The 18825-nt window shown below is 36.6% G+C and overlaps 1 protein-coding gene across 4 annotated transcripts in view; it reads left to right on the top strand.

Moving 5' to 3' along the window:
• The window catches only part of Stau2 (staufen double-stranded RNA binding protein 2), a 266184-nt gene that overhangs the window by 73364 nt on the left and 173995 nt on the right, over positions 1–18825 (top strand). For all 4 annotated transcript variants that reach the window (XM_042665978.1, XM_042665969.1, XM_042665994.1 and 1 more), the window contains 3 exons: positions 12622–12778; positions 14133–14240; positions 15851–16063. In XM_042665978.1, the coding sequence (XP_042521912.1) occupies positions 12622–12778; positions 14133–14240; positions 15851–16063 (478 nt within the window). The remainder of the gene's footprint in view (positions 1–12621; positions 12779–14132; positions 14241–15850; positions 16064–18825) is intronic.

Genomic DNA, 18825 nt, shown 5'->3' with positions numbered 1-18825 from the left:
CTATATTGGAAATGAACGTTTACAACTTGGGGGGAGGTATGGGGGAAGTAAGGAAGGGAAGGAATAATAGGAGTAAAACGAAGGAGGAGTAACAATGCTCAACAAGAAATGTACTCATTTCCTTACTGATGTAATTGTAACCCCTCTGTACAGCATCTTTACAAGAAAATAAAAATTAAAAAAAACGAACAAAGAAATATGGCATTTTAATTAAAATTTGGTCAACAGAATTTGGTTATACATTGAAGGAATAATAATCATAACCAGCTAGGATTTCATAAACATAAAGTTGTTAGAAGTAAGTTAATGAACTTCAGTAAAAGATGAAAATTGAAAGTTATTACTGTCTAACGATGCTGAAAAGATGTTAAAAAAAATCTATTCTTGCCAGTTGCCAGTGGTTTATGCCTATAATCCTAGCTAGTTAGGAGGCTGAGATCTGAGGATTGCTGTTCAAAGGCAACCTGGGCAAGAAAGACCACAAGACTCTTATATCCAATTAAGCACCAAAAAAGCTGGAAGTGGTTTAAGTGTGGTAGAATGCTAGCCTTGAGGAAAAAAGGTCAGGGGCAGTGCAAGACCCAGGTCTGGCTTGCATTCATAAGCGTGTGTGCCCACACACAAATCTGTTCTTGGCCTTGAAAAGTCAGTATACTATAAACATTGAATATTTCCTTACCATTGCAGAATAACAAAAATATACAGTATGTGTACACACAGTTCTGCCTTTCCCCCATTCTGATAGTCAGCATATACTTAATGGGGTTATACTAGTTGTGTTCGAATAAAGTAAAACTCAAGACATGAATGTCTTTATCAGCTGCTATTTAGTATTCTTTTGGAAGTGTATACCAAAGTGACTAGGAAAACTAAATTGTAGAAAGCAATGCAACACTTCAGAAAGGTGGATTCAGAAAGGTGGATTAAGACAAAAGATGAACCAGAAGATTTGTAGAATGTGAATCAGTTAGGCCTGTTGGGTTCACTGTATTCCCCTAGGTAACTGACATCTTGCTTGTGACACTGGCTTACAAAGACTCTGAATCTGCCAGATCTATTTAAGTTTAGTTTACTTGAGCAGCCCTGACACTTCAAGTCCTACACGGCTTCTGTGGAGTTTATAGCTAGCACTTGTGCAGTTTATCCAGTTGATGCAGCATAGTGGTTAGGAATATGGGTTTGGGACTGAGACTGGCTGGATTCAGTAGGTGGCTCAAGTTGGGTGGCCTTCGGAAACTTACTTAACATCTTTATACTTCAATTTTCTCATCTGTAAAATGAAGTTGTGAGTTGAATGGAGATGGAATGAGATTGGTATTTAAATGCTTAGCATAGCATCTGGCATATAGCTAGTGCTTTGTATATTTTTGCCCTAATTATGATATTGGTGATGGTGAGGTTGATTTATCTAGATTTCTCTCAAGAGAAGGTTTCTGTTGGATAGAATTCAGTATTGAGGGGTGGTGGTGGTTGTTTGTTTACAGGACTGAGGCTCTTTGATAACATGCTTTGCTTTCCATAGTCCTGATCGAGGTAGTGGTGCCAGTGACAAAGTGCAAGGACTTCATTCTCTTGGCTCATAGTCTAAGTTATATAAGTCATCCAGCTAATTGATTGGATTGGATTTGCCTTTGTTTGGACAAAGACTAAATTTGCTTCAGCTAAATATTTCCTTCCATTTTTACCCTACTATAGCCAGTTATTTTTAAAAAGTTGAAATTATGAAAGAAAAGATTGTTATTTATTACTTATCACTTCAGACAACCCATGCCAGATTTCAGTGTTTGTCTTTCTACATTTTTTCCTAGGTGTTTAAAACATAAGAAAGCATTTCTCCAAATAGAACAAAATATCCTTATTTCTCTGTTAAGATTTATTTTCAGCTGTCCACGAATCTTTTCAAATCACTCCTAATATTTGGAATTTTTCAAGAATCAACACTCAGATTCCATTGAAGATATGTTTTAAAATTTTATAGATGTGAAGAAAGAGCTGTCTATCTAGACATTTTGTATATGTACAAGTTTGAAAATATGCCAAGGCTATTTTATAGCTTTCTGATAAAACTTGTTATTTTTCTGTTGCAAGAGAAAGAATTTGGCTTAGCAGTGCCAGAAAGTGTTCAGAGAGTCAAAATAATCATCATGTCATTTGAATTCTAAGTTTTAGCCTTTAAAATTCTTTAACTATAGACTCTATGAATATTTTACAGAGAAGTAAACTGTGAAATAGAAAGGTTAAGTAACCTTTCTGTTTTCAGTCATTTTAGAAATAAATGCAGAATCCACAGCCTTTCCCTGTAAGATCAGAAGATAACATTTTCATATATTTTAGGACATAAACCTGTAGAGGAGTTACGGATGTTTGAGTTTTACTGCAAATTTATGAGTAATGCTATCAAATAAAATGAAGCAACTATTTTTCAATTTTGTAAAAAATGTCCTAATATTATTTGGAATATATCTTTCTCACCTTGTAAAAATGATACTTTGCAAAGTCAAGATGTTGGAGAATTAAGCACTCACAGAATGATAGTGAGGACAAATGGGTTTTAGTTGTTTAGAAAGATAATGCAAAAGGAGTTTGGAAAGAAGGTATTGAGTGAAGTAACTTTACGGAGGGTTGGCAAGGGTATATGGTGTAGAACATTGTTATTAACTACCAAATAGAAGTGAATAGAAAGTCTTCCTTTCATGTAAAAAACAAAACTGTATGAGGAATGTGAAGCATTAACTCAAAGGAAGCAAATATCTAACCTTTTTCATCGTATTGTTTTATGTATCTCAAGGATAGGTGAAATTTAAAGACTTTGGGGGGGAATATAAAGAAAGGAAGCTTTTATGTAAAGCTTTTAAAAATACTTGTTTGTATGATTTCTAGCAGAAAGGGGGGGCACCTATGCTTTAAAAAACACCTTGAATGCAGCCATTGTAAAATTTAGACTTAGGCAGAGTGGCTTTTAATGCTATCATTCTGACTTCTCATTTGGTGTTACTTAGTTGTGTCTATTTTGGGTTCAATATTCTTTTAGGAATGCAAGAATTCCTTGTGGAGTTCTGTTTCAGCAGTCATCGAAGAGCATGTCTGATGTGTAATTGTGGACTTTCATTTAGGGGAAGGGGACCTGGGGGACTCCTAGTCTGACAGGAGTCCCCCAGAACTGAATGAGAAACAAATATATAAACAATTGTGCTATAAAGAGTGCATATGATGTCTCCTTTGAATGGTGTTTGAAGCAACTGTCCGTTGCATAGACCCTCATGTATGAAAATGTGATGAGATTTGTTGCAGGACTTCTAGACCTTCAGTATGCAAAAGTCACTAGGGCAACCTAAGATTCTATTTCCATCCCCTGGACTCTTCATGCAGCAGATGAAGGAATCTGTATTCTTAACTAGCACTAAAAATGATTCTCTGAAAAGTGGGACTATACTTTCAAGGTAGTGGGTTGGAGAAATCATTTGACCTATTAATAACCTGGAAGAGCTCAGCACAGGTGACTCAAACCTGTAATCCTAGTTACTCAGAAGGATGAGATCTGGGGTTTTGCAGTTTGAAACCAGTCCCGAAAGAAAAGTCACAAGAGATTCCCCAGTTAATCTGCAAAAAGAGGCATGGTTCAGGTGGTAGAGTGTCAGTCATGGATAAAGGAAAACAAATAAGGAGAGTCTCACTGACTTTAAACCCTGGAACTGGCAAAAATAAACCTAGAAGCGGTTTTCATAGTTCATCTTTTAACAGGAGTAACAGTATGGGAATCTAAGCTTTTACCACATAATTCTAATTGAAAATCATTCAAGAATAGCTATGTTCGGCTGAGTGTAGTGACCCAAACATGTAATCCTAGCTATGAGTGAGAGTGAGATTGGGAGGATTGCCCTTGGATTCCAGCTTGGGCAAACAAAGTTCATGAGACCTCATCTAAACAGAAACAGCAGGGCACAGTGATACACATTTGTTACCCTAGCTACTGCAAGAAGCGTAAATAGGATTGCTGTCCAGACTGGCCAATGCAGAAAGCAAGACCCTTTCTCAAAAATAGCCAGAGCAAAAAGGGCTGGAGATGTAACTCAAACCAAGTGGTAAAGTACCTACCTAACCACGTATGAAGCCCTGAGTTTCAACTTCAGAGTGGCCCCCCCCCCATTTTATATATAAACAGTTAAATATATACTAATTTGTTGTTTTCTAGATATTTTACCAAAAGTGAGCTTCATGTTAGAAATAAAAACAGAACGTCATTAAATAGAATATACCAGTCTCTAAAGTTAATAAACTGGGTGTTTCTTTAGCGAAGGAAATAAATACTTGGAATCAAGGACCTTGACACACAGTGCTCTATGTGATGAAGCATTCTGCATCATCTCTCCTGTAACTCAGTCTGGAGGCCATTAATCAGAGTGCTCTGGCTAATCTTAATTGTCATAATGTTGTGAGAAGATGTGATAGCTATTCAAACCACGTGGGGTATATTATTAAGAATCATTGTTAAGTGGGAGGATGAAGTGAAACTGGAATGAAATAAGTCAGGCGTCCGGTTTTGGTATTTCCTGTTGTTAGTGCTAGAATACTTTGCTTTTTATGTCAGAACTAAAAGGTACTTAATTTTTCCTCTGATATTTATGTGATTTAATGTATATACATACATATCAGCATGTATGCATACACATACACATGTGTAGAGCCATATTTGATGACCAAAAGAGAAGAGGCCCTAAGGGCTCTTTAGTATGCAATTAATATTTTGGTAAGAAAATCAGCAGATTGTTTCAGTATGGTTATGTTATGACATCATATTCCAGTAAAGTTATAATGAACAGAAATTTTGTTTGTCTCTGTGGCAAACCGAAATGAGTTTAGTAATTGTCAGCAGGCCTTAGTGATTAGAGTGGCGCCCACTCCTTCTACCATAGTTAAAGGTCTGCTAACATTCCAGTTGTGGACCTCTGTTTTCAGAAGTTTATAATTAATTGTAAACATTTGCTCTATGGTGAAAGCTTACTGTGTAGAATCGGTTCAGGAGTAAATTTCTGATTTCAGGCTGTCTGTTTTAAAGTTTCATAGAGTCTGTTAAAATATGCATAAAGTTCTGTGGAGGTGGGAAAACTAAATTTTGTGGGATACAAAGTGAAGATAATCTGCATTATTCATATTAGTCTGTTGAAATTTTTGCATTAAAGATCTAAAATTAGTAAAGTGGGCTTGTGCATTTCAGTACCCTAGTTATTATAATCAAAGAACAAAAGACTTTAAATTCTTTTTAGTCTATAGACATTAAAATAATCTTTTAGTGCAATTGATTTTTTCTTTAATTTCTAAAATATTTTTAATTAAAAGATGAGATTGTATGACTAGATAACAAAAACTCATTTTAAATACTTTATTGTAAAACAGTAGAAAACTGTAAGCCAAGAAAATTGATTTTAAAATAGCAAATTTAAGTTTTCATACTCTGATTTCTCCAGTTTATTTGACACTGCTAATTACCTCTTTTCTTGACATCTGTTGTAATTTCTTTTCTAACTCTGACCCTCTTTCATCCCCTTCATTGCCATCTATTGTTTTCCCTGCACTTTGATCATAGGCATTAAGCAGATCCTAGCCTTAGGCCCTTTGGTTCCTTTACACTTACAGGGTCCAGGTGTTTATACACTGACATGGTTTCAATTATTGCCTCTAATCTGCATCTTCAATACCAATCTACATCTTTTGTCCTTCACCTTCAATAAACCTTCAGTGATTAGTCTCATCTGCCCTGCAAATTCTTACACTGGGAGCTCTGTTCAGTTGGTCTCAGATTGACTGTAGAATACCACTACTTGGATGCCTTTTAATCATTTAACAGTTATTTAAACTTTTAAAAATGTTTTTTTAACTTTTTTTTTTTTTTTTTTTGTTGGTCGTGGGTCCTGAACTCTGGGCCTGGGCGTTGTCCCTCACCTCTTGATCTGTAGACTAGTGCTTTACCACGTGAGCCTCAGCCCCACTTCCAGCGTTTTCTGCTTATGTGGTGCTAAGGAATTGAACCCAGGGCCTCATGCATGCAAGGCAAGCACTCTACCACTGAGCCACCTTCCCAGCCCAATTTTGAAACATTTTTTAGCAAATGTTTCTAACTTACTTTTTCAGACATTTCAGTTCCATTTCATTAGCAGCCATTTCAATGCACCATTGCATCGAAATGATCTTATTCATTTCGCTTAATTGCTGTGTTCAGTGTTCATATTTCTCTGTCATCATTTCATTTAGCCTCTGAGTAACTTAGATACAATTATCCTCCTTGGCATACTTGTTTTATAAAAAGAGCACCATGCTTACCTGGCTTTCCTTTTTTCCCTCCCTTCACAACTTGTTATTGTATTAATGACTTTAAATATAATCTCTATATTGATCATTTCCAAATTTCATCTTTATCTTAGACATCTTTCTTCATTATCCAGTCTTACAAATCTAATTTGTCCCCTTGATGTATCCACTTGAATATATTAGAATTAGTAAGATCTAATAATATAGCATCTCCAAAACAGAGGTGCTAATACCTATCATCTAGCAAATGTTCCCTTTACATGCAGTATTTAGTGTCTACATAACAGATTCTTTATCTTCCAGCTTTCACTCCCATAACCCTACGAATCCTTGAATAATTTCTCATAACCCATAGGTATTCCTTAGGTAAGTCCATTTTCACTTTAAAAAATTGTGCAGCTCGAGTAATTTGGGAGTGGAGTCCATGGGATTCTTTAAATACAAGATCATGTCATCTGCAAAGAGGGAGAGTTTTACTTCATCTTTCCCTATTTGGATCCCCTGTATGTTTGCATCTTGTCTTATTGCTGTAGCTAGGCATTCTAATATTAAATTGAAGAGAAGTGGAGAGAGTGGACATCTTTGTCTCATTCCTAAGTTAAGAGGAAATGGCTTTAACTTTTTGCCATTAAGTATAATGCTGGCTGTAGGTTTGTCATATACAGCCTTTATTGTATTGAGGAATGTTCCCTGGATTCCTAGTTTTTCCAGAGCCTTCATCAGAAAGGGGTGTTGGATCTTGTCAAATGCTTTTTCTGCATGTATTGAGATAACCATGTGGTTCTTATCCTTGCTCTTGTTGATGTGATGAATTATATTAATTGATTTGCATATATTGAACCAGCTTTGCATGCCTGAAATGAATCCTGTTTGATTGTGGTGTATGATATTTTGGATGAATTGTTGAAGTCTATTGGCCAAAATTTTGATGAGAAGTTTTGCATCAATGTTCATCAAATAAATGGATCTATAATTCTCTTTCTTTGATGAGTCCCTGTCTGGTTTTGGGATGAGGGTTATGATGGCTTCATAGAAAGAGTTTGGTAATGAATTTTCTCTTTCAATTTCATTGAAGAGCTGAAGGAGGATTGGTGTGAGTTCTGCTTTGAAGGCCTTGTAGAATTCCGCTGTAAATCCATCCAGTCCTGGGCTTTTCTTAGATGAGAGGTCTCTTATTGCTGTTTCTATTTCAGTGCTTGATATGGGCCTGTTAAGTTGGTTTAACTTATCTTGGTTTAGTTTTGGTATGTTGATATTTGCTAGGAAACCCTCCATTTCTCCCAGGTTCTCAAACTTATTAGCATAAAGGTGTTTTTTTTTTTGGGGGGGGGGTCCGGTCATGGGGCCTGAACTCTGGGCCTGGGTGCTGTCCCTCAGCTCTTCAGCTCAAGGCTAGCGCTCTACCACTTGAGCCACAGCACCACTTCTGACTTTTTTCTTTTTGCTTATATGTTGCTGAGGAATCGAACCCAGGGCCTCAGGCATACAAGGCAAGCGCTCTACCACTGAGCCACCTTCCCAGCCCTAGCATAAAAGTTTGAGGAGTATTCCCTTATAATGTTCTGGATCTTGGTTGTTTCTGTGGTGATGTTTCCATTCTCATCTCTGAGTTTATTTGGGTGTGTACTCTTCTTTTTCTGATAAGATTTGCTAAGGATCTGTCAATTTTGTTAATTTTTTCGAAGAACCAACTCTTTGTTTTGTTGATTTGAAAATGTGGTATATATACACAATGGAATTCTATGCTTCCATCAGAAAGAATGACATTGCTCCATTTGTTAGGAAATGGAAAGACTTGGAAAAAATTACATTAAGTGAAGTAAGCCAGGCCCAAAGAAACATAGGTCCCATGGTTTCCCTTATTTGCAATAACTAGTATATGTCTGAGACGAGCAGAAAAGGTCATATAAAATGATGTTAAGTGAAATGAACCCCAAGATAAGGACATAAGTGGTTTTTCTTTCTTGCTATTGTTTCTAACCTATTTACAAGGTACCATGTGATTTTTTTTTTGTTGCTTTGTATGTCCCTCCTCCATGGTATAACCCCCATTTTCACTGTATTTGATGGTGATATAATTTGGGGAGTGGAAGGAATAAAACCAAATTGTTTAAATAGGGATACAGGTTGACCCATTGTAAGAATGAGATGTACAAGACACTATGTCGAAAAACAAACTTTACAATTTAGGTGGGGAGAGTGGGGGGGGGGGGCCAGTGGGAGCCGGGGGAATGTAGTTGTGGAGATGGGAGGGAAGGGATGGTAGAGGAAAAACAAAGGAGGAGGCAACAATGCTTGATAAGAAATGTACTCATTATCTTGCTCATGTGATTGTAACCCCTCTGTACAATATTCACAATAAAAAACATTAAAAAAAATTGTGCAAACTCCAACACCTTCTCTGACTTTCACTATCAGATTCTGGTTTGTGCCACTATCACCTTTCCCTGTACTTTCTCAGTAGTATACAATTAGATATCCTTGCTTCCACTATTGTTCTCCTCCAGCCTGACCTCAACATAGTAGATGATTCTTCTACAGAGTAAGGTAAATAATGTTTATTTTCTTCTCAGAATAGCAGGCCATTTCACTCAGGGTAATAGCCAGACTTTTAAAATGATTTTTAGGGAAAGCCTAAATCTGACCATCTTTTTCATCTTCTAGCTTTCCTTTCCTCCTCTTCTCAACTCTAGCAAGATGAGCCTTCTTTGAGTTATTTGAACATGTGTGCATAATGCTGCCTCAGGACCTTTGTAATATATATATATATATATATATGTTTATTTATTTATTGTAAAGATACTGTACAGAGGGGTTACAGTTACATGATCAAGGTAACGAGTCCATTTCCTATGGAGCATTGTTACACCCTCCTTTATATTTCCCCTACCATCCTTTTTCTCCCACCTCCCCAACTCCTCCCTCCCCTCTCCCACCCCCCACCCCCACTTCCACAAAGTTGTAAAGTTTGTTTTCAACATACTGTCTTGTACATCTCATTGTTACAATGGGTCATCCTGTATCCTTATTTCAGCATTTTGTTATTTCCCTTCCCCTCACCAAATTAGAAAAATGTATATACAAGATACAGGGCACCAGAATCAAATACAGTGGCAACAGGGATTGTACCATGGGGAAAGGACATACAAAAGAAACAAAAAAAATCATATAGTACATTATAAATACATTAAAAATATTAACAAAGATAAAACCTCTTGTATCCCTATCTTGGGGTTCATTTTGCTTAGCATTAGGTTATATGGTCATATTGTACTTGCCATTTTCGCTTTTTAAGATGCCTGGTCCCAGATACTGACATGGTTTACTCTCCCATACTTTAGATCTTTATGCAGTTGTCATTTTCTCAATGAATCCTTCCTTATCTACTTTATCTAAAACTTACCTCCCTTATTTATATTTCATCTATTAGATATTGTACATATTTCTTTTATTGTCTTCTCCACTGTAGTGTATTTTTTTTTTTTTTTTTTTTTGTGGGGGTCCGGTCGTGGGGCCTGAACTCTGGGCCTGGACGCTGTCCCTCAGCAATTCAGCTCAAGGCTAGCGCTCTACCACTTGAGCCACAGCGCCACTTCCGGCTTTTTTCTTTTTGCTTATGTGGTGCTGAGGAATGGAACCCAGGGCCTCAGGCATGCAAGGCAAGAGCTCTACCACTGAGCCACCTTCCCAGCCCCTGTAGTGTATCTTTTTATTCTTGTCAAAGTTCCCTTCTATATAGAAGCCACTCCATGTGTTCAGTTCATCTCCACTTGTTGAATTAATAGACTTTTTTTGTTTTTTTTTTGCCAGACTTGGGGCTTGAACTTAGGATCTGGGCACTGTTGCTAAGCTTCTTTTGCTCAAGGCTAGCACACTACCACTTGAGTCACAGCACTACTTCCAAGTTCTTCTAGTAGATGATTGGAGATAGGCTGGCTTCAAACTGTAATCCTCATATCTCAACCTCCTGAGTGTTTAGGATTATAGATGTGAACCACCAAGGCCTGGCTAAATTAATAATTTCCTTCCTCCCTTCCTTCTCTCCTTCCCTCCCTCCCCTCTTTCGTTTCCTTCCTTCCTTCCTTCCTTCCTTCCTTCCTTCCTTTCTCCCTTCCTTCCTTCCTTCCTTCCTTCCTTCCTTCCTTCCTTCCTTCCTTCCTTCCTTCCTTCCTTCCTTCCTTCTCTCTCTCTCTCCCTCTCTTTCTTTCTTCCTCTTTTTGTCTGTCTTCTTGGTTTTTGTCTCCTTTCCCTCCCTTTATATTATGATAATTTTTTTTTCTGCTTATGCTAAAGTTTACAGGGCCTTTCGGTTGCTTGGTTTGTGTTGTACTGCTTGAGCCATGCCTTTAGCTCAGCTTTTTTCCTGGTTATTTTGAAGATGCTGTCTTTTATACTTTTTGTCTGGGGCTGGCCTTGGAACATGATCCTCTGAATCTCACCATGTTGTTGAGTATCTAGGATTATAGCTGTGAACTGCTGATGGGGTGTCCCTGGTTTTACTTAATTTCTTCTAGGTTTGTACTTGTTCATTCTCTCTTATCCTCTAATGTCTGTATTATTGTAATGCTGTAGTCATACTTTGCTGCCTCAGTCTCATTAGACACAAATCTGCTAGTTTTTTTCAGTTGAAACTTAAATATATTTTATTTAATAATTTGATATTTGTTAATAATGATACTTCTTAAGAATTGACCTGAACATTTGCTCAACATCTGTAGTCACCGGAGAAATGCAAATCAAAACCTTATTGAGACACCATGTCATCTCAATAAGTGGTGGCAAGAATGCAGTAAAAGGGAACTTCTCACTCTTGGTGGGAATATACATTGATGCAGTTATTGAAAATATGGAAGTTTCCAAAAACTAGAAAGAGAATTACCACACAATCTACCTATACCACTTCTGGGTATATAAAAAGAGGAACTGGAGTTAGTATGTTCAAGGAACATCACCGTTGTACGTGTACTACCCAACTATTCACGGTAGCCATGATTTGGAATTGACTTAGTTGCTTATTTGATGGATGAATGATAAAGAAAATGTGTAAACTGAGAGAGGTGCCCATACTATGTAATCCTAGGTAAGAATAGGAGAATCCTGGTTTGAGACTGCCTAGGCAAAAGTTAAGCCTCTTGAAAACAAGGTGGACATGGTGATGCAGGCCTGCGATCCTAGGTATCTGGCAGTAGAGACAGAAGTATCATCATTTGAGTCAGATCTGGTAAAAAAACAAAAGAAGTGAGATCCTATCTGATAAACTAAAAAAAAACAAAAATCTGGAGGCACAGTTAAAGTGATAAAGCAATTGCCTAGCAAGTTTGAAGTATAGAATTCAATCCTCAGTACCACAAAAAGATGGTATATAATATAATAGACTATATTATTCAGTGATAAAAGAATACAATTCTTTTATATAGATCAACAGAGATGGAATTCAGGGGCCTATGTTAAGTGAAACAAATCAGGCACTGGAAGAAAAATACTATGCATTCTTACATATATTTATGTCAAGGAAGTGCAGAAAATAGAATAGTAGTTACAGAGCCTAGAAAGGAGTTTAATTGGATAGGAGGAGTAACTTTTAGTATTCTGGGTATCACAGTAAGATAACTACAGTTGACAATAGTTAATTGCATATTTTAAATAGGGAGCATTTGGGATATTTTCAGCACAAAGAAATGATATATGTCTGAGTGATAAGGTGCCAGTTACCCTGATCTGATTATTACACATTGGGTGCATTTATTGAAATGTCATACTTTATTCTATTCATATGTAAATTACTATGTTAAGTAAAAATATTTGAAAAGAATTGGCATACATTCCATATTCTTTTCTACATTGTGATATGCTTATTCCTCTTCATCCAGCTCCCTGCTCCTATGTTTATGATGAGAATTGTCTTCTGCTAAAAGTGTAGTGATGTGCACAGTGTCCACTGGATGGTCTGACTCCCAGCTTCTGTGCTAGTCTCCCTTCACCCCCCTAATCCCCAGCTCCAGAATGTTCAGCTCACATCTACTAAAATCTGAAAACTCAGCAGGAAGTCTTCTGTGATTCAATAAAATTTTTTTTTACTGTATTTGCTTTTGTTTAATGTGGCATTCCGTATGTTTTCATGAAATCGATATGCACTGTTCTCTGCAGATATTGACTCAAATTTTATCATAAATATATTCATGAGGTTAAAGTTTTATTAGGATTAGAGGATATATAGTACATTATGCAGTTGGTAATATCTTAAAACAAATTTTACTAATGATTTTAAAGTGGTTTTATTGAACTAACACTAATATTTTTGTTTTCTTGTTTTAGGTACCATTGTCCAATGCCCAAGATCTTTTATGTTCAACTCACTGTAGGAAATAATGAATTTTTTGGGGAAGGAAAGACCCGACAAGCTGCAAGACACAATGCTGCAATGAAAGCCCTTCAGGCACTGCAGAATGAGCCGATTCCAGAAAAATCTCAGGTGGGTACTTGCTGCATGAGACCAGTCTTACTTCTGCTTTCCCAGAGGGATTCTTGACCAGAAAATAAGCGCATAATGTAGATAACAGAAATTATCTGTTCTGCAAGGGAAGAATACTAGAGTGATACTCTGCTAAGCTTTGCTTCTATTACCTGGTGACTTACTGCTGGGTAAACAACAAGGTAACTAAATAGGAACTTATGTATTCTTGCCTTGAGGGCTTTACATTTCAAAACTTGGGTTTACCTGGGGAGTTCAGCCTAGAAGCAAGGTATTTAAAGTAATGGAAGTCTTTATGGATTTTTGAGTCCTACTTTATGTTATAAATGAGATATTGAGCCTAGTCTTGGGTAATTTCACCTATTCTCATGGTTTCAGCTACTTTCTCCATGGACATCAAAATAGTACCTCTCCTTTGTACAGTATTTTCACAATAAAAAACATAATTAAAAAAATAGTACCTCCAATTGAGGTATATCTTACTGGACTCAAACTCAACAGTTGAATCTTTACAATTACTCTTTTTCCCCAAACATGCTGCTCTTTCTACTTTGTTTTAACATCAGAGTTAGATTATAACTCTTAAACCATTTATCTGTTTTTCAATTGGATGACAAGCTTTTTTTTTTCTTTTTTTTGTCAGTTGTGGGGTCTGAACTCTTGGCCTGAGTGGTGTCCCTCAGCTCTTCAGCTCAAGGCTAGCACTCTACCTCTTGAGCCACAATGCCACTTCTGGCCTTTTCTGTTTATGTGGTGCTCAGGAATTGAACCCAGAGCCTCATACATGCAAGACAAACACTCTACCACTGAGCCACCTTCCCAGCCCCAGATGATAAGCTTTTGACAGCAGGAATTCTGTCACTTTGTATCTAGAATACTTATACTGTGCTCAGCACAGATGACACCATCTAGAAGTAAATGTTAAATAAGGGAATAAGTGGCTATGTGCCAGTGCCAGACAGATCTTAAATAGCTAGACTTGTATACAGTACACTTTGTGTTATATGGTCTTCATAGATCATGTTAGAACAGCAGTAGAGGAATTGTATGGAATTAGGGTAGAGTGGGAGGTGGGTAGAGATCTCTAACAAGAGAATAGGTTTAAGGATGTAGGATAATTCAAAATAGTGTATGATGAGTAAAAGATTTCCAAATTTAGCACGAAATACCTCTACAAATAACAAAAAGCCTGGCAGCAAAACCTTTGATTACTGTGGTTTCTTGAGAAGCTTCCAGGTACAGTCTGTGGTCTGTTGTTGCTTTTATGTTTTAGCTAGGTCTTCCTAGTTAGAATATGTTTTTAAAGTTTATTATAAAGTCAGGATTTAAAATTATCCTTTTTTTGGTGATTTAGAATGGTGAATCAGGAAAAGAAATGGAAGATGACAAAGATGCAAATAAATCCGAGATCAGCTTAGTGTTTGAAATTGCTCTGAAGCGAAATATGCCTGTCAGTTTTGAGGTATGTACTCATTAGAGATCTTGTGATTTTTTTTTCCCCCTTTCTCTATTTTAAGCACACAAACAAAATAATAGTGAACTAGAGTCCTGCCAAAGTGAGTGTAACTGCTACGTTCAAACACAAATGTTCAAACTCATATACTTCCTGTGTTCAAATTCACAATTGCTCAAACTTATGACTTGCCCTGGGAAAAATATAAACCACTTTCATATCATAAATTACTGCTTATCGCTTTGTCTTTCTGCATTAAGCTATTTTTATACATAGTATTTCTAGTCTTAGTATAAAATTTTTATGTATCAGGTAATATGTAATAAATACCTCTTTTAGCATTTGGTGTAATTTTTTTTTTTTTGGTCATGGGGCTTGAAATCTGGTCCTGGGCTCTGTACCTCATCAGCTCAAGGCTAGCGCTCTCTCACTTGAGCCACAGCACCACTTCTGGCCTTTTCTGTTTATGTGGTTCTGAGGAATTGAGCCCAAGGCTTCATGCATGCTAGGCAAGCGCTCTACCAATAAGCCACATTCCCAGGCCATTCCTCTAGTCCTAGCCACTCAGGAGGCTGAGGTCTGGAAGATTAGTGTTCACAGCCAGTTTGGGAAGAAGTCCACCAGATACCATCTCCAAAATAACTAACAACAAGCCTAATTGGAGGCATGGCTTAAGTGACAGAGCACCAGCTGAGTGAGCTTGAGGCTCTGAATTCAAATTGGGTACTGGAAAAAAAAGTAAGAACAAATTAGAGTTTAGAAAAATTCACAGCTGAAAGATTTATAATTCCTTTTTCTAAAAGCTAGGTATTTTTAGAAATATCATGTGCCTTTTTAAGATTATATTTCATGAGTCACTTTTCCTTTCTGAAGTCTGTGAAATCTCTAGCACTGTGAGGTTAATTTTCAGTTATCACCTGTTTTTTTTTTTTTTTTTTGGTTTGTTGTGGGGCTTGAACTCTGGGCCTGAGAGCTGTCCCTCAGTTCTTCAGCTCAAGGCTAGCCTAGCACTCTACCACTTGAACCACAGCACCACTTCCGGTTTTCTGATGGTTTATTGGAGATAAGAGTCTCATAGCCTTTCTTGCCTGGACTGGCTTTGAACCTTGATCCTTAGATCTCAGCCTCCTGAGTAGCTAGGATTATAGGCATGAGCCACCAGCACCCAGCTCACCTGTTTTTACAAGTTGCTTTTTAAGGTTGTTTTTTAAGGTAACTTTATGGGTTGTAGAATACAGAAAGACATTACTAACTTACCCTGGTATAGGAGAACATTAGGTATGTTCATAGTTATAGAAAATTTGTCACTATTTTATGGCTTCTAATCTAATCTAATCTAATCTGATTTTTGTATTTTTTATCCTTAGCTTTGTGTTCTGTAAGACCTGGGAAGAAACTATAACTATAACTTCTTGTTTTAAATGAATTGAATGTGTGTGTTTATTTTTTTCAACTTCATTAAGTATCTGATATCATACTTACATAAAGCTTTTGAAAGAAATACTATGATTTTGGCTTAGATCTTAATATGAGTTTGATCGTGATAAGAATATTAAGAAAGATACATGTCTTAAGAGCACATCTTAAGTGCCTGCTTAACGTTTACTTGTATTTAATAGGTTATTAAAGAAAGTGGACCACCTCATATGAAGAGCTTTGTTACACGGGTGTCAGTGGGAGAGTTCTCTGCAGAAGGAGAGGGAAATAGCAAAAAACTGTCTAAGAAACGTGCTGCAACCACTGTTTTACAGGAGCTTAAAAAACTCCCACCTCTTCCTGTGGTAGAGAAGCCAAAACTATTTTTTAAAAAACGCCCTAAAACAATAGTAAAGGTGAGTACTTGTGAATATTGGTCTCTTTTTCTAAATGAGTATAGTCACATACTGTAACCATATTTTGATCAGTGGTCAGACTGATATATGGTATGATAGTGGTCCCATGAGATCACGTTAGGGTAGAAAAACTGTTCCTAATATTTTTCCTGTACTTTTCTCTGTTCCAGGTGTTTTTAACTATATAAATATTGCTGTGTTACAGTTGTTTTATAAGTAATACATTTTATAGGTTTGTCTTAGGAGTAGTAGCTAATATCATGTAGCCTAGGTGTCCAGGAGGTTTCACTGAGTTTGGGTAAACAGACTCAGACACTTGCACACGATGGAGTTATGTAATGATAGATTTCTCAGAACTTATCTCTGTTGTTACCATAGTGCAGTGGTTATATAGATACAGGTTTTTCTTACAGGTTTGTCTGATTTGTCAATCAGACAAATCTCTTTTGCTTTTTAAACACCTTTATGCCTGTGTTTACCTGTATTTTTCATAAAAAATAATAGCACTACCTTAGATATTTATAGTTTTTTATAGTCTATTCATGTTTCCTTTAGGATAATTATCATAAGGCACATATTATCCAAATAAGATCTTACAAACATGTTCAAAGAATTTGCTCATTTTTAGCTGGACGCTGGTGGCTCACACTTGCAATCCTAGCTACTAAGGAGCCTGAGATCTGAGGATCACAGTTCAAAGCCAGCCCAGGCAGGAAAGTCTGTGAGACTCTTCAATAAATCACCAGAAAACTGGAAGTGGTGCTATGGCTCAAGTGGTAGAGTGCTAGCTTTGAGCTGAAGAGCTGAAGGACAACATCCAAGGCCCAGAGTTCAAGTCCCACAACTGACCAAAAAAAAAAAAAAGAATTTGCTCATTTTTATCCAGCTGTCATGTGAAATGCCCTGGACTCCTCTGATATGTAATCTGATGTTCTTCCAACCACAACACTGCTACATAGTAATGTCTAGGATATCATCAAATAAATGACAACATTTACAGCTAATGATAACAAAAATGACAGTAGCAGCAGGTGGAAATTGTAAAGTAATCTGTGTGCTCGACTTAGTTCCAACACTTTGTTTGCTTTGTCACATCTAGTCTCATAGTGGTCCTGAGGTTGATGGATTATTTTTGGTTCATTCAGGCATATATACCTTGCCTAGGAACAAACAGCTTTTGAAAGTGTTGTGACTATTTCTTTTTTTTATTAATATATTTATTTTTTTAATTTTAATTTTTATTGTGAAAATACTGTACAGAGGGGTTACAATTACATGGGCAAGATAATGAGTACATTTCTTAACAAGCATTTGTAGCCTCCTCCTTTGTTTCCCCTTCCCATCCCTTCCCATCCTCCTCCCGCCCCCCCACCCAATCTCCCCCCCCCCCCCACCAAAGTTGTAAAGTTTGTTTTCGACATAACGACTTGTACATCTCATTGTTGCAATGGGTCTACCTGTACCCCTATTTAAACGACTTGTTTTCCCCCTTCCTCTCCACAAATTATACCGACATCAAATACAGTGAAAGCACGGGTTATACTGTGGGGGAGGGATATACAAAGCAACAAAGAAATTATCTTATAAATGCGTTAGAAACAATCGCATGAAAGAGTGACTATTTCTTTTATTGGGTCATATTTTATTTAGATTTAAAAAGAAAACGGCAAACATTGGGATAGATGAAATCAGTTTTTAGTGTAGAAAGTGTCAGCCTCACCTGGTTAGCAGATTACTCAAAAATCAAGGACTATAGATAAGAAATACATAATCCTTGATGAGTTTTTTGGCATATTTTAGATATTTATATGCCTTCGTACCTTTGTTTCATTTAAAATTATGTATCTACATTAATGAGTAACTACATAAATATGATTCTTGTGTGTGTTGGAACTAGAGCTTGAACTCTCACACTCTTGTTTGGCTTTTTTTGCTCAGCTTTTTTTGCTCAAGGATTGCTCTACACCACATGAGCTATACCTTCACTTCTGGCTTTTTGTTGGTTAATTGGAGTTAAGTATCTCTTGAATTTGTCTGCCTGGGCTGGATTCAAACCAAGATCAATAGATCTCAGCCTCTTGAGTAGTTAAGATTTCAAGGGTGAGCCACAGTGCCCAGCTAAATACATACTCTTTTTAGTGAATACTGGCATTATTACTCTTAGAAGGACATCAGTCAGTGCTTCTGAAGAAGACTGGCATTCATTCATAGGCTCTATTCATATAGTCAAGGGTAGGATGTAACTATTTGGAGTCAGTTTTCAGTTTGTAAATGTTGTCATTTATAAAGTGAGAATAATAATTTGTACTTGCTTCATGCTCTTATTGTAAGTCTTAACTGAAGCACTGCACAGAGTGCATTAGTAATTATTAAGCATGTATCATTAGCCACATACATAATAAATATTACAATGTAATATCCGTATTGTTATTGTAATATCAATACTTAATATTGTAGTTCTATTTTATGTGTATGTGAATGTATCTGTGGTATATTTCAAAATATTTAAATGCATACCATCTGTAGTTTTTCTGTGGTGGAAGAACAATGCTTTACGTCAGAATGACAGCAAAAAGCTGTCTAATCAACAAGCTCAATACAATTTAATAATTCAAAAATATAAAGCTGTTAGGCTAAAAAATATATAGGACATAAGTTTAACTATTTGTTTTACCTATAGCTGTTAAAAAACAAGATTGTTGAACTCTTTTACCTATAGCTGTTAAAAAACAAGATTGTTGAACTGTCCCTCAAAGATGAGG

The sequence above is a fragment of the Dipodomys spectabilis genome, unplaced genomic scaffold (assembly GCF_019054845.1).
Source record: "Dipodomys spectabilis isolate Male_0828 unplaced genomic scaffold, ASM1905484v1 ptg000015l, whole genome shotgun sequence".
NCBI classification, from domain to species: Eukaryota; Metazoa; Chordata; class Mammalia; order Rodentia; family Heteromyidae; genus Dipodomys; species Dipodomys spectabilis.
This window is presented reverse-complemented; position numbering and strand designations above follow the sequence as displayed.